The sequence below is a fragment of the Phasianus colchicus genome, chromosome 16, assembly GCF_987193195.1.
Source record: "Phasianus colchicus chromosome 16, bPhaCol1.hap1.1, whole genome shotgun sequence".
NCBI lineage: Eukaryota > Metazoa > Chordata > Aves > Galliformes > Phasianidae > Phasianus > Phasianus colchicus.
In genome coordinates, this window is record NC_143451.1 from 3008776 (window position 1) to 3024111 (window position 15336).

Genomic DNA, 15336 nt, shown 5'->3' on the forward strand with positions numbered 1-15336 from the left:
CAGCGCAACACATCTGCACGCAGCCGGTGCCGCAGTTACCCTACAGCTCTGCGGCAGGGGCTGTGCTGATGCCACCCGTCCCCCCGGCAGGAGAAGTGCTGCTGGGCCAGCGGGTGCCACCGCCGTGGTCCTGGCACTGCCGGCACGGCAGGAGGGCAGGATTTGTCCCCAGCGCATTGGCCCGTGTGGGCTCACCGTGAGCCGCCCGCCTGGGGTGACTGCATCGCTCACTGCCACCACCGCGGGGCTGCCGGCAGGGCGCGGGGCTGCGGGGACGCAGGGGTTAAACCCTGCCTCTGCCATCACGTTTCCATCCCTGAACAGACTGAGAGAGGAGAGAGCAAAAGAGAGAGGCAGTGCCCTCCCCGCCCTCCCCACCAAAATTAACTCCCCATCTGTTTCTCCCCGGCTGAGGCTGATGGTTTGTGACAGGGCCTCCTGAATGCAAAGATGTTTCGCCCGGAAAATCTATTACAAGTTGCTTTAAGAAAGACAGAAATCCTCTCCTTCTGTCTCTCCCTACTGGTCTCTCAAGGTGCCCACCCGGGGCGAGATGGGGTTGGCACGCAGCCGGCCGCCTCCGCTCAGCCGGAAAGCTCCGCGCCAGCCGGCCTCGGCCCCGGGCGGGGGGAGCTGAGCCGTGCCCCGGTGGGGGTCGCAACGGAGGAGCCGTCCCCGTGCCCGTCCCCGTCCCCACTCCCCCATTCGCCCCCCAACCTCCGTGCGGCGCTGCGGATGGAGCGCTGCCGTCGGGTCCGTAGGAGCGGCACCGCGGGCAGCGGCTGCCACCTCCCGGCCGCTGCGGCTCCGGCTGTGCCGCTGTCGTTCGGTGATGGAATATCTCCACTTCAGTCCCTCGGCATCCCTCCGCCGGCCCGGCACCTAAAATCAGTCACGGTACCGTAGTACATCACTGGAGCTCCCCCAGTCCAACTGCATCCCCCAAAAGCAGCTCCCTGCAGCAGGTTGCACAAGAAAGCGACCCGGCAGGTTGGAGCATCTCCCGTCTGTCCCAGCTCTCTGGGCAGCTTGTTTCAGGGCTCTGGTACTGACACGTCCATATGCAGCTTCCTACGTTTCATTCTGTGCCCATCATCCCTTGCCCTGTTGCTGGGTACCCCCAAAAAAGAGCCCGGCCCCACCTGCTTGGCTCTCGCCTTTCAGACATTGATCAGATCCCCTTCACCTTTCTCTCCCCCAGCTGAACAGCCCAAGGGCTCCCAGCCTGTCCCCATCAGGATGTGCTCCAGCCCCCCCAATCTCTGTACCCTCCACTGGGCTCTCTCCAGCACCCCTCTGCAGTGTCCCCAGAGCACAGTGAAACCAGGCAACTTCAGTAAAAAACAAAACTTTATTTGGTCCGTCAGAACCTGAGTTTGAAAACCACCCATGGATAATTCATATCATACAGGGATTACTGATCTGATTTACAATTGATAAAATATCCTATGTTTCTTAAGAGCTGGACAGTATTTACAGGGTTAAAAATATTCACAGCTCAGAAAGACAGAGAGAAAAAGTGAAGGACAAATCATCCCGAGGAGGAAGGTGCGGGGGGAAGAGAGAACAGAGCAACAAACAGACACACAGACAGAGCTTGGCTCAGCAGCCCCAGCCCTCGGGGCCGGGAGGGACAGAGGGACAAACCCCGCACCCACACATCCCCACTGCTGCAGGCTGCCCCAGAGCAGTGCCCTCAGAACACACACACACACCCTCACACACACCACACACACCCAGCTGTGTGCAGCCAGCCAGCCGTAGGGTCACCCCAACATGGAACCCCAGTGGCCCCCCACAGCTCTTGGCCTTTGCCTTGTGCTGACTGCTGTCCCTCCGATGGATGGGGCTCACCATCGGCCTGCAGAATCACTGCCCCTCTCCCCAGCAAAGCCACACTGCGGGAGCTGCTCCCCAGAGCCCAGCTCTGTCCCCAGTGCCCCGTGCCACTGCCCCGTGCACCCCGCAGGGCGCGGGGAGGGGACGCATGGCTTCTCTCCAGGCGCTGCTTCCAGCGGCCGCCTTTGCATAGTAACACTGCAATGGGTTGGGGGGGGATGGAGCAGCACCCCGCAGCACTGCTCCCCGCTCTGGAGCTGAGGTTTATGCCCTCGTTTTGCCCCAAAGCGTGGTGAAAACCAACAGCAGCAGCTTTCTGCAACAACCCTGCGCCTTCTCCATCCTGGCCCCAACACGTGGGGACAACCCCGGCAGCTGCAGTACCTCAGTGCCCACTCAGTCCTGGCAGCAGACAACAGAGGAGACAAGACGGAGGGTCACACAGATGGACAGACGTCAGAGGTATATTCTTCTTGGAGCACCAGGGCCCTGGTGCTGCAGGACGGGGCAGAGCCCTGAGCGCGGTGCCTGGGAAGGACGCTGACTGCAACCTCCAGCCCCCACGTCTACTGCAGCCCCCTGCTACCACGCTGTGTGCCCAAAGCGGGGGGGATCCTGAGATGGCCCCGTGCCCCCCGACTGCTCCTTGTAAAGTGCGTGGGGGGGGGGCAGCGGGCAGAGCTGGTCCCGGCCCTGAGAGTTTGCCCCAGCCCCATGGCACAGGGCAAAGTGCTCGGTGCCACGCTCCGGCCCTGCCCCACGGCTCAGTGCTGGCAGCACGGGGGGAAACCCTGGGCTGGAGGCTCGGTGAAAGCAACGGGAGAGAGGAGCGGGGCAGGAGCGGCGCTTCGTCATAGAGGTCGGGGTCCGTGGAGTCCGGCAACCTCGGGTGTGAGCAGCGGGTTGTGGGTGCCTTTTGTGGACATCCAGTCGTTGAGGAAGGCCTGGGTGGCTTTGCGGTGCGCCAGGCGGTGGGTGATGGAGAAGCCGGCGTTACCCTCCAGCTGGGAGAGGATCACCAGCACCTGCCTGCAGAGAGAGTGGGGCTCAGTGCTCAGCCACGTGGTGAATCCCCCAACCCCAGGCTCTGCCTTGGCCCGGCACCCGTGGGGTGCCATCACCTCCTGCCCCAACCTGACCCACTCCTCCCCCCCCTTGCCTACCCCAGACCTGTGCAGGGGAGGGACGCTGTCCTGTGTTTTGAGGCTGCCGCGCGTGGAGACGACATTGAAGCTGTCGGTGCAGTCACACTGGACGTGCAGGTAGGATTTGGGGTGCCGGTTCTCCACCACCACGATGAGCCCTGCCCAGCCGTGCGTCAAGTAGTAGCATGTCATCCCTTCACGGCCCTGCAGCAGCAAATGGCATGGTCAGGGATGTGAACCTCGCAGGTGTGAACCCTGTGTGTACGTGCAGCATCACCCTCTGAGCACTGCCCACCAATGAGGCACCCCATGCTGCACCAGGGAGCGAAAAAGATGGGCAGGGAGGGACTGGGGGCAGTCAGGGCCGGGTTGGCTCCTGCCAGACTGAGGATGTGATGAAGGCAGAGTCCTGATGGCATCGCTGTCCCACCCCGTGCCACTGCTCTCACCTCATGGCGTTCGCCCTTGTTCTCAGTCAGCAGGATGATGGCATCTGCCAGCGTGGTGGGCTGCGCCTCCACCTGCTCCACCATCACCAGACGGGAGCTGTAGATGGCCAGGATGTAGCTGGAGTAATCGGTGGCCGGCCGGCTGCTGGTGGGACTGGATGCTGCAGAGATGACAATGCAGAGAAAAAGGAGATCGGTGAGATCGCCCCCACGCTCCTCAACACCAGGGTGCTGCACACACGGGCAACCTCCATTCCCAGCAGATCTCCTACAGTGAGGATCGAGGGCACCTCACTTTTGCCTCCCGCAATGCCTCCCCCAGCAGTGCCACGTGGAGGGCGTGCAGCCCCTTACCCTGTGCAGCAGTGGAGCCCGGCAGCGCAGCGCTCCAGTGATTGAAGGCACAGCACACCACGGCGTACTCGCCCGGCTCCAGCATCACGTCGCAGTTGACGAACTTCTTGACAGCTCGTTTGCTGTGAGCCATCAAGCGGCCAAGGCTCAGCTTGTTGCCACTAGTGAAGGTAGCCCGGAAAACCATGATGCACAGATCCAGCAAGTGGCTGTCCACAGCATCCGACCGCCTGTGCCAGGGTGGGGAGAAGAGTCACACGTCACCAGAGAGCTTCCCCACAGAGTGCAGAGGCCATGGGTTCACAGTCCTTCCACTGCACTTGGGGCTGCTCCAGGAATCGGTGTTCAGGCTTGGGTTCTGGCTGAAACACGAGCCATGTGGATCAGAGAAATGCCAATCTGAGGCCCCATCTGCAGTATTGTGTCCAGGCCTGGGGCTCCCAGCACAGGAAGGATGTGGAGCTCTTGGAGCAGGTCCAGAGGAGGGCCATTAAGATGATCAGAGCACCTCTCCTATGAGGAAAGGTTGAGGGAACTGGGCTCATTTAGCTTGGAAAAGAGAAGGCTCTGGGGAGACCTCATTGTGGCCTTCCAGTACTTGAAGGGAGCATATAAACAGGAGGGGGAACGGCTGTTTACATGTATTGATAGTGATAGGACAAGGAGGAATGGTTTTGAACTGAGACAGGGGAGGTTTAGGTTGGATATTAGGAGGAAGTTTTTCAGCCAGAGGGTGGTGAGGCACTGGAACAGGTTGCCCAAGGAGGCTGTGGATGCCCCATCCCTGCAGGCATCCAAGGCCAGGCTGGATGTGGCTCTGGGCAGCCTGGTCTGCTGGTTGGCGACCTGCACATAGCAGGGGGTTCAAACCGGATGATCACTGTGGTCCTTTTCAACCCAAGCCATTCTATGATTCAGTGGATGCTCATTGCTGAGCTTTACAAGCCCAAGGGATAGCACAGGGTGAAGAGGAGGTATGATAGGGACAGCCCTGAGCATTTCTCCCTGCTCTGGTCACTTTCTGCAGCCTTGTACTGCCCCAGCTCACCTGCTGCCCTCCTGGAAGAGGGCAAACTCCAGGGCAGCACGCTCCAACACTGTCAGTGATGTCACTGTCACTGGTCCATTGGCCTTGTTGGGGAACATGCCCTGCACACGCACCTCGTGCCAGTCTGAATGGAGCTTGCAGATATCCACGGAGTCAAAATACCTGTGGGAAAGTTTGGCTCAGTGCCTGCGGGGTCCTCTGGGTGTGTAGTGCTCTGTCCCATTCCCCGGCATGCTGCAGCTCACACAGCCCAAAGCTGCAGGCCCTGCAGCACCACCTGCACCCAGAGAGCGATGCCTGGCCATGCTTGCCCCATTTTGCCTCTGTGTCTCATTTTCCCTTTCTCATCCTCCCTGCAAAGGAGGGGAAGGGCCTTGGGGCTCCAGTGCTGCCCGTTGCTCTGTGTTTTTTGGGCTTCGCCTCCTCCGAGCAAAGAAATTCCTAAATGAGGCAGTTTCGCCCCACAGTCCCCCCTGTCACATTGCCTGCTCCCACCCTCACTGCCTCTGTACCCTGGGTGCTACCGTACTTAATGAAGTCGCTGTACTCCATCCAGAAGACCCCCTCACTGCTGCCATGGGGCATCAGGTCGTGGCGCAGGGGAGCAGGCCAGTGGGGCCACTCGTCAGACCAGCTGCCATTCCAAGAGAAGCGACCCCACGGGTTTCGGAGCCGCAGTAACCTGAAGGACAGGGACCAGTGGGGTCAGACACTCAGGAGAAAGAAGACTCGTACCCAGGGTTTTCTGCTGCCAGGACATGTGCTGCATTTCGCCAGCCTCTGCCCTGAACTCACCTGAAGCCTTGGACATCCCGCACGTCCAGGATGGAGTAGGCATGGCGTGGACGGAGCCCCATGCTCTCATAGGCCACATCATCCACTTTCATGTTGCCCCCACCACAGGATGCACCCATGAGGAACCTGCAGGGGGACAGCAGAATGCTTGATGTCCTGCAAGGCGTGATGGAAGCTCATACCCACTGCTTGAGGCATGGGACAGGCTCTCCCCAGCAGGCTCTCATACATCACTCTGCAACCACAAGCAAACCTCCCTGGAGCAGGGCCCTGGTCCTGCTGAGCACAGCTCTGCCTGTACAGAAGTGACTTTCCTCCATTCTCTGGGGTTTGTGCTGAGCCCAGGCTCCACGGTGAGCTTCTCTGAGCAGTGCCCTCAGAGCAGAGCTCTTGGTTGACTTCCAAATCACACCAAACAGTGCAGAGCCATCCTTGCCCTGCCCAATCCCATCGCTTCCCACTTGCAGGCCTGGAAGCTCTGGCTGTGTCTAAACCTCACTCATTTTCTGCTAGAGCCCCGGGTCCTGCCACAGACTGGGCCAAGTGGAGAGGCAAATTGTACAGCTGACTGCATGCTGCTCTACAGCGGAGAGAACAACACATCTGGGACAGGGGGGGCTGAACAGGCCAGGTTGGGGGGACACCATGTGCTGGGATGCATCAACCCATATGGCAAAATCCCAGCTGTGACACCAACACTGCACATGGGCAAAGCAACCCTACAGGCTTGATGTTGGTAATCTAAACTTCTGGGAGATAGAAACCACAAAGTTCACCAGGATTTTAATTTCATATGAAAATTAAACAAAGGAAAAACCACTTCACATCTTGGAGGCTCAGTCTACAATTTAGGTGAATTCCAAGCGTGGGAGGCCCCACCCCAAGCATTAACCCTCCCCTCCTCTGAGCCTCTGCAGATGAGAGCTGCCCCCCTCACCCCCCTCTCCAAACTTCCACACTCCTGCCACAGCCCCTCCTGCCTCGTCTTACCCAGCCTCCTTAGAACTCAGCATTTTGGCCCAGATGAGGTCAGTGTCAATGGGCTCCTCGCGAGGGTTAGTGGAGCTGACCTGCAGCATCAGGCTCTCGCAGGGGGCACCAGTTAGTGTAGCCAGGCCTTCAATAGCACGCCCTGCCTGGAGGGCAAAGTACGAACCATGAAGCTTGGCCAGGGCCTTCTCAATGAGCGCGACCCACAGCTGCTTCCTCTGGGCCTGGGGAAAGAGAAACACATCATGAGCCACTCCAAGCAGGACAAGCACTCACAAAGCCCAGCTCACCCACCTCTGCCAGCCCCCAACGGCGGTGGGACCAGGGGCTCATCCCCACGAGGCCAGGGATGAACCCTTTGCTGCCTGCTCAGCATGCTGTCTGTGTGGTTCAACTCCCCCTTGGGAAAATCAGGGAATCTCAGAACCATCTGAGTTGAAAGAGACCTTTAAAGGCCATTTGGTGCCACTCTCCTGCAATGAGCAGGGACACATACAGCTCCATCAGGTGCTCAGAGCCCATCCAGCCTGACCTTGAATGTCTCCAGGGATGGAGCACCCATCACCTCTCTAGGCAACCTGTGCCACTGCTTCACCACTCTTATCATAAAAAACTTTTTTCTTCTTGACGTGTCAAGTGCTTAGATGCCAACACAACCAGCCTGGGGCACACAGAAGGAGGTTCCTACCCACCTCCTTCCCCAGTGGTTCAGACTGCAAAATGTTCCATAAGAGCACATGTGGAACAGCTGGCCTTCACTTGCACACTTGCAAACAAAAGCCAACACACCTTTGGTGGAGGAGGCTGCCTAGAGCACACACAGCTTCAGGACCGACCAGATTTCACACATGGAACCCAGAGGCTGTCTGAAGGACAAGCTCCACAAACTCACAGGCAAACTCCTTTAGCTCCAGCACAGAGGCAGAGGAGAGATGGAATGAGAAGATGCGTTTTCACAGGGGGAAAACTCCCCTTGCTGTGGTGCCAGACTATAACTTTTGGCACAGCCACACTGAGCAGGAATCCATAAAGAAATGGAGAACATGCATTAATGCATGTATTTGGTTTATGAAGCCTCTGTAAACACATCAACACAGCATAGCAGCCACCAGCAGTGCTTTGCCACAGTCCTGGACACGTCCAGCCCTGGGAGGAGACGTGGCTGCAAAGGCTGCAAGTGTACAAACACAGCAGTCATGGAGACAGGTGGTGTGGCTTCTGCGTCTCCCAACAAATCCAGTGCTGGTGGTACTCCAGCACTGTGCTGGGAGGACAGCAGGGGAAAGCTCTGGTGCAAAGTGTGGTTGTGTGCGACTCACAGGTGGCAGCTGAGGGTTAGGAGGGGAAAGGAGGGCTGCAAAGACTGAAGAAAGCTCACAAATTCTTTTTCCTGGTTCCTTTCTGAGTCTCAACAAAATCCATGGTGTTTATTTCTGGCTGAGATGCGGCCTCTGATCACTGACAAAAGCATGATTTTCCTTTCATTTTAAAATTCTTTGGCTTTCCTCTCTTAGGCCCCCACATGCAGCTCACACACTTGAACACCCCGCAGAAAAATCTCATCACAATTCAGATGCGTTTGGAAACAGCAGCAAGGCAAGCCCAGCGCCTGTGAAGAGCTTCAGTCTCAAAAAAAAAAACCAACAATGCAGACTCAAAATTGATAAGAGAGTGAAGATGAATGGGGGGGAGGGGAAGGGAAATCTAGAAAGGCAAATTCTACGCTGAAAATAAAGAACTGCATCTGCCTGGATCCTGTCCACCATAACAGCCAACACCAGGCACTTTCACACTGCAGGAAATGCTGAGTGCAGCTCAGGCTGGGGACTCTGTGAGCTGCACCAGCATGCAGCTTCCCTGAGCGTTCAATTCCAGGCCTTGATTCCCCATAGTGCCATCCTCACAGTCTGCATGCTTGGAGCTGTGTGTATTGTAAAAAGGATTTGGATTTGCAGAACAAAGTCAAACCCAACAGTCCCAGCTCCCCGTCTCCAGCACGGTTTGGCTGACAGATTCTGCAGTCTGAGTTTCAATAAAGACGTTCTCAGTCTCCTTCATGGAAATGATCCCAGCAAGTGCCCCTGGGCCTGGCAAGCAGGGCAGAATGCGCAATGACGTCCCAGAGTGGCTCAGGGAGCTTCATTCATCCTAGCAGATGCCACCTGAGTGTGCTCAGAGCCACCGGGCACTGGCTCCAAACAGGCTGCTCTGTGCATTCCCCCCCTCGCCACAGCCCTCCCTGGCAAAGCCAAGCTGCCAGACCTTCCTGCAGAGCAAAGACACGGCTTTTGCTCAGCTCCTCTCTGCCCCCTCAGTGCAAAAACACGCAGAAAAATTTTCCTTTTGCTGTGCGTGCAAAGATGTCCTCCCATGCCAGTGAACTGACCTGCAATGCAGAGAGGAGCGATGCAAAAAACAACTGCAAAATAAACTTCTCCATTGCAGCATGGAAAACACCAAAAGGAGGTCTACGTTGGGTTTATGCAATGGCCTCAAAGAGCTCAGCTGACCTCAGGGTGCAGCAAACAGCACCCATCAGCCCTCTCAGTGCAGCCCGCAGAAGGCGCCCCACGTAACCTACAGCACAGACAACTGGGGACAAGCTCCTTTCCCCAGAGTGCTGCCCACTCCCCCAGTCCCTCTGTGGGCACCAGAGCTGCTGACCTGTGAGAAGAGGAGGTACCCGCACTCATCGCAGGGCAGCATGTCGTCCACCAGCACCGTGGTCCACGTGCCATCCTTGCACAGCCGCACCTGGTAGGCGCCTTCGGGGCACAGCGTCCGTGTGATCATCACCCTTTCCACCAGCTCTGGTCGCTCAGCCAGAACGGCCAGGGCGCTCAGGAACCTGCAGGGAATAAGGATGCACTCAGTGGGGTGAGGTGAGCAGCATGGGGCAATGCCCCTGCCTAGCAAATGGGAGTGCTTGGGAAGGGGCGAAGTGGAGGACAGGCCCCACATAAGTGGGCTTGGGTAAGGCTGAGGGGTCTGAACCCAACCTGGGTGATGGGGGAAGGAGCAGCAAGGGTCACCCGGCTCAATTCCTCCTTACCAGCAGTTTCCCAGCAGTCCCTGAAGGATATCCGAGGGTCGGGGTGTCCGGAACACCGACCACTTCACCGATCGGTCTTTGAAGATGTTACAGTTGATTTCGTGGGGCCGCAACCACTGCTTCACCCTCTGCTGCACGCTGTCCCCTTCTGGGAATCCCACAGACTTGGGCCCAGGGTGAAAACTGTCATCTACAAAATTGACTTTGTTCTGCAAGAGCAAAAGGCGAGGATAGCATGAGCGTGTGCGGCACATGCAGCTCCCAGGGCCTCCAGCCCGGAGAGCCACAAGCCCGTTCCCTCCTCAGGGCTCCCAGCTGTAGCTCAAATCTGCCTTTCTCTGTTTTACAGGAACCTTCTGGGCAGGGAATGTCTCACACCTCACACTGGTGCTAAAAGTCAGCCGGTGGGGAAGCTTGGCTGCCTCTACAAGCGGTGAAGCAGGCGAGCAGCAGGCCTGCAGGGAGCATCTGGCAACCAACACTCCCCAGCATGAGCCCCACGCTAAGCTGTCCTGGCTCTGCAGCCCCAGCCCCGGGCTCCAGATAATCACAGAATAAAAAGAATAAAATAAAACAGGATGGACTGAAAGGCAGATGATCCTGTAGGTATCAGCTGCAGATGTAGGATGGAAGCCCAGAATTTCTCTGAGGGGAGGAAAATGGCTTTTCCGGACACTTTAACACAGGGTGAAGTAAGAACCAGGATTTGTTACTGTTAATTAAATGAAATTAAATTCTTTCTGCTTTAAATGAGCTTTTATACACAACAAGCTGATATCTGTCCTTCCTCTCCTGCTGCAGTTCTAGCTCACTGATGTGAACCCTTTTTACACAGTGCCTCAATTAGCACTCCTGTTTTGCAGAAGGGCGTTTTGCAGCTAATTGTCACCATTCAAACACCAATACAGGCCAAGGAGGACACGTCCCCAGGATACACATTCTCAAGGAGAGCATCTGATCCACGGCTCACAAGTGCAGCTGGCACTGCACATTTCAGAGCACACGCATCCAAACGCCACTAAGCCCTGAGATGTGACAGACTGGGCAGCACTGGCTGCACAGGACATTTGGTGGACACTTTGCCAGGCCCTTGCACGCTTGCCAGGGCAGCAGAGAGTCTGCTCCTAGATGGTGCCAGACAAGGAGCTCTGCTTGTTTGTCCTGCAAGGGGATAAGACTGTAAACAGAATGGTTCTGCAGGCAGAGGTGCCAGAGCAGGCACAGACAGCAGAGTCCTGGGTCATGTTTCTGGCTCTGCAGAACACGCTGTACTGCTGACACACACCGTTATGCAGAAAGGGGAAGGACACTGAATCAGAGGAGAGGAAAAGCAGAAGACTGGGGGATGAGCAAGAGAGGGGACAGCACGGGGCAGGAAGCAGCAGCCCTGCGCAGAGGGGCAGAGGTCAGCCCATCTTTCCTCCCAGATGAACGTGTAAAGATTAAGTTAAAAATGGGGGGCTGGGGATAAAGCTAAAAATGGGGTCCAGGCACTGAGAAGTGCTGAGAAAGGCACTGCTGGAATAACAGAGGAGGCAGAAATCTCTGCTGCAAGACGGGCTGCTCCTACAACTCACGGACAGCAGGCAGGTTTGGCCACTTGATGCTCCCCTCCAGTGCTGACACACAGCAGCCAGAAGGAGGAACTTCTGAGGCTGCCTGACATCCCAACTTGGCCAGGAGGAGCAGGGGCTGCTGCAAGAAGTCCGGAGAAGAGAAGGCAGGATTTTGAGAGCAGCACCATCCCACTGCTGTGGGAGCTCCACAAACCAGCCAGCCCACGCTGATCCCCTCTGCCCAGGCTTTTAGGGACAGCTGCACAGGATGAGGTGAGGAAGACACCTTCCCCTTTTAGCAGCGGAGAGCTGCTAATTCAGCTTGGCCATCTCACCTAATTCAGGCCTGATTCTACTGGACGTTGCAATGCTCCCTGCCTACAGAAGAGATCGTTCACTTGCAGGATCATTGTCTCTCTGCTATAAAGACACCCAGGTCTATTAAGGAAGGACACACAGCAATTAAAACAAAAACAACTCCAAAACAGAATCATTCTCAGTGATTCATTCCTCGGTCAAACACCTCCATGATGACCAGTCTGTGCAGCACAGACACAGGCATGGAAGCACTCCTTGGGCCCAAGCAGGAAGAATCTTGTTTCTGCGTCAGAATGGGACTGCAATTCCCTTTCCATCTGGTCCACAGAAGCTGGAGGCTTACCCCAGCAGGAGAGCAGAGAAAGAACAGCATTTGCAGGAGCATCTTCTGCCACTTGGGGGAAAAACAGGGCCATGAGAGTGCTTTTTGAGACTGAGACCCAACAGATTAAAACAGAGAGCGCACAGTGGAAGGGAAGCACATACGTTCCTGAGACCCTCACCTGGAACCAGGACAAAGCTCAACCTCTGCTGTCCTTCCCCAGATGTGGTGAGGTACTTACAGCTGCATATTTGCAAACATATTTGCAGGCTGAGAAGCCTGAGGACAGACAAACAGTGCCACAAAGGCAGGACTCTGGAAGCCCTCAGAACACCAGGCTCACACACAGCTGCAGAGGTAAGTGTTCTCTGCTTGCACTCCTGCCAGTGCTCTGAGCTCCGCCTGCAGCATCTTGATTTCCTGCACCTGCACTGCAGCTGCTGCCCAGAAACATTGGGGTCACCAGCAAACCTGCACGCACTCCTTCCCAACTCCTGGACAGTCAAGAATTGGACTGATCACCTAGGACTGTCTCCTTCAGCACTGATCTCTCTCACTGATTTGAAGAATCGCTATGAGCCAGATTTCATGCTCACACTTCCTCACCTTTGGACAGAGAGTGAACTGGATAGGACCCTTGGAAGGCCCCTTCACCCTAGAAATTACCTTGCACTGATTTAAAATACTACACATTTCAGTGCTACTGCCCAGCATGCATCCACTGCAAGTGAATGTTTCTGCAACTCCCAAAGTCCCAGTGACAGTTTGCTTGTGCAAAGCCACATCCCAGATCCACAGGGCAGGAGTGACAAGGGCACTCTCCAAGCGAGATCAGAAGCAAGAGGAACTCAGCTCACACTCACCTCCCTGCAGAAGGTCACAATGTTCTCCCACAGAGCTTTGGCCTCTCCTTCATCTGTCTGCCTCCTCTTTTCCACGTGCATGCTCTCCCTCCTTTTGAGGGGCTTGAGTCCCTTGCGCTGGGCCACGTACTGCTGCGGGGTATGGCAGGCCACGCAGTGCTTGGCTTTCAGCTCATTGAGCAGGGTGCATGCAGGACAAGCCCACTGGCCCAGCCGCTCCTGAGTGCCAGGCAGCTGGGATGGGAAGAGACGGGCGACCTTGCGAGCAGAGGGTGCCTTGGTGCCACAGGAGGAGCAGCTGCCCTTCTCGCCAGCCCCACACTCAGGGCAGCGGGGGGATGGCTCACCCTGTGGGCTGTGCTCCTGGAAGCCGTGCAGCTTGGAGGAACCGCAGACTTTGCACTTTTGGGCCACGGTGGGGTTCTTGAGGGTGCACTTAGAACAGGACCAGGTGGTGAAGTCAGGGCTGGAGGGGCTACAGGGGGTGAATCTCACCGAGTCCCCCACCAAATTGATGGTGTCGCTGCCTTTCTGGGTGCTGCAGGCCTCGCATTTACCGGTCCCGGCAGAGTTGAGCAGGGAGCAGGTGCTGCACTTCCAGTGGGACGGGCTGACATCCATCTCCTCCTCCAGCACGCTCAGCCGCTTGTTGGACAGCAGCTCCTGAAGGCGGGCAGCCGGCGCGGCCCTGGCCTGGCCCTGTGGGGAGCCCTTCTGCCCTGCAGCGCCCTGAGCCCCAGGCTGCGGTGCTTCGGGCCCCGGCATCTGCAGCTGGGGGGGGACCTCGCGCCGGCTGCGGGGCACCGGGTTGTTCTGCAGCCCGGGGGAAAAGGGGCTGAAGGCCGGCATCTTCTGTGCCTCTTGTTCCATCGCCACCGGGCCCTGAGTGGCCGCGGCGTCACCATCAGAGATGTCGGTGGGGACTAAAGACTGCGGGGTGGAAGGGGCCATGTGAAAGCCAGCAGGGGTGATGACCTCAGGGACGACCAGCGCCTCTGGTGGGATTTTGGGCAGGGAGAGTTTGCGTGGCCCGCCGCAGGCCGAGCAGGAGTTGGCCACTGGAGTGTTGTGCAGCGTGCAGCGCTGGCAAGCCCAGCCGCTCTCCAGCTCTGCTTCGTCGGGACTCTTCCCCTCCGAATCTTCGCTGCTGCTTTCCACCTTGGCAGCCTCCTCCTTGGCTGTGCCCTTGGGTTCCACCAGCACTGCAGGCTTGGGCAGGATGCCATTGATGACAGGCAAGGGAGAGCCGCTGGGCCCTGGCTCCGGAGTGAAGCCACACACCTCGCATGTTTCTTTGCCCAAAAAGTTCTTGAAGGTGCAGCGGGCACAGGCCCACTTCTGCTCCTCCACGCTGAGCCGCAGGATGTGGTTGAGGTCAGGCTTCTGGCGCGGAGCTTCGCATATGGAGCACTGCCGTTGGCCCACGGGGTTCAGGAAGGTGCAGCGGGTGCAGGACCACTCGTGCACGGCAGCCATGGAGCCAGGAGAGTGGGAGTGGCTGGAAGAGAGCAAAGATGGAGTGAGCAAAGGGCCAGCAGGTACACGGGGGTGTCAGGTGTTCCCCAGGCTGGCACGGGCAGGACCTTCCAGGAAGGAAACAAGCAGCAATCCAGCCATTGCTCTCCAGGAACTTGTTTCTCTGGCACTGACAACATAATTCTGCAAGTGCACAGCAGCGTGCCAGCTTCCACCCAAAACACCTTAGGAAGGGCACAGAAAGCAGTCCACAACCCCAGTGAGCCCTCTGCTGCACCAGGAAGGAGAGCAGGAGGGCAGGGCACCTGACCAGCACGGGCATTCACACCTGAAAACTGCTCATGCCTCAGTTAGGCAATACCTAGCCCACTTTTCTGCTCCCAGCATCAGTTCATTCCTCTTTCAGAGCCACTCCAGTCCACCTCTGTTGCATTTTCTGCTCTCCTCTCCTCCAGGCTCACCTCAGGTACCCATGCTGAAAGGAACCAAGATCTCCTCTGCTAGCACCAGCTAGCAGTTCCAGGGGCTCAGCAGTTCCCAACTCCCCCCAGTTCAGGCAGCAGCAGGTTTTTGTGTCCAGACTCCAATGGGCACCGTGCCCCAGCTGCACCCCTGCTTACCTGGGAAGTAGAGAGGCCACAGACCCTGGCAGTCCTTGGTTTCAGCCTCCAGACCTGCAGGGAAAAGCCTGACACCTGAACATAGGAACAGACCCAACACACGCCAAAGGCAATGGTAGCCCCTGGGCTTACAGAGAGCAGCTCTCCTCACTGTGACTCTCCTGGTGCTTTCAGGAAGGCAATGCCCTGATTGCACACGTGCTAATGAGAAACTGGAAGAACAGCAGCACTTCAGGTGCCCTTTGTCCCCTGCTCCGTGTCACTTTCTGAAGTGTCCAACCACACTGGGCTGAAACAGAGTTTCCTGCTTCCTCCTCCTTTGTACAAAGACCAAACAGCTCTCCTGCAGGTAAATGCAAAGCACACTCCAAACCAGGTAATGCAGAGCCTCCGAGTCCACACCACACCCTTAGCTCTTCCTGGGAACACTGACTTCAGGCTGCCCCAGAGCAAGGAGCCAGCAGCCTGAATCTGGGGGCTCACCATCCACACAGCACAGACCACTACGA

At 57.2% G+C, this 15336-nt stretch overlaps 1 protein-coding gene across 9 annotated transcripts in view; it reads right to left on the bottom strand.

Annotated features, from left to right (window-relative positions):
* Positions 1–1352: 1352 nt before the first annotated feature.
* Positions 1353–15336, bottom strand: part of CAPN15 (calpain 15) — a 48855-nt gene continuing 34871 nt past the window's right edge. For 8 of the 9 annotated variants that reach the window (XM_090151847.1, XM_090151846.1, XM_090151842.1 and 5 more), the window contains 11 exons: positions 12732–14229; positions 9673–9881; positions 9285–9468; positions 6621–6844; positions 5631–5756; positions 5365–5517; positions 4836–4997; positions 3788–4017; positions 3434–3594; positions 3010–3188; positions 1353–2868 (listed from right to left, as the gene is read on the bottom strand). In XM_090151847.1, coding sequence (XP_090007973.1) covers positions 2691–2868; positions 3010–3188; positions 3434–3594; positions 3788–4017; positions 4836–4997; positions 5365–5517; positions 5631–5756; positions 6621–6844; positions 9285–9468; positions 9673–9881; positions 12732–14229 — 3304 coding nt within the window. In that variant the 3' untranslated portion in view covers positions 1353–2690. Of the gene's footprint in view, positions 2869–3002; positions 3189–3433; positions 3595–3787; positions 4018–4835; positions 4998–5364; positions 5518–5630; positions 5757–6620; positions 6845–9284; positions 9469–9672; positions 9882–12731; positions 14230–15336 lie in introns of all 9 variants that reach the window. The other variant, XM_090151848.1, reaches the window with a different exon arrangement.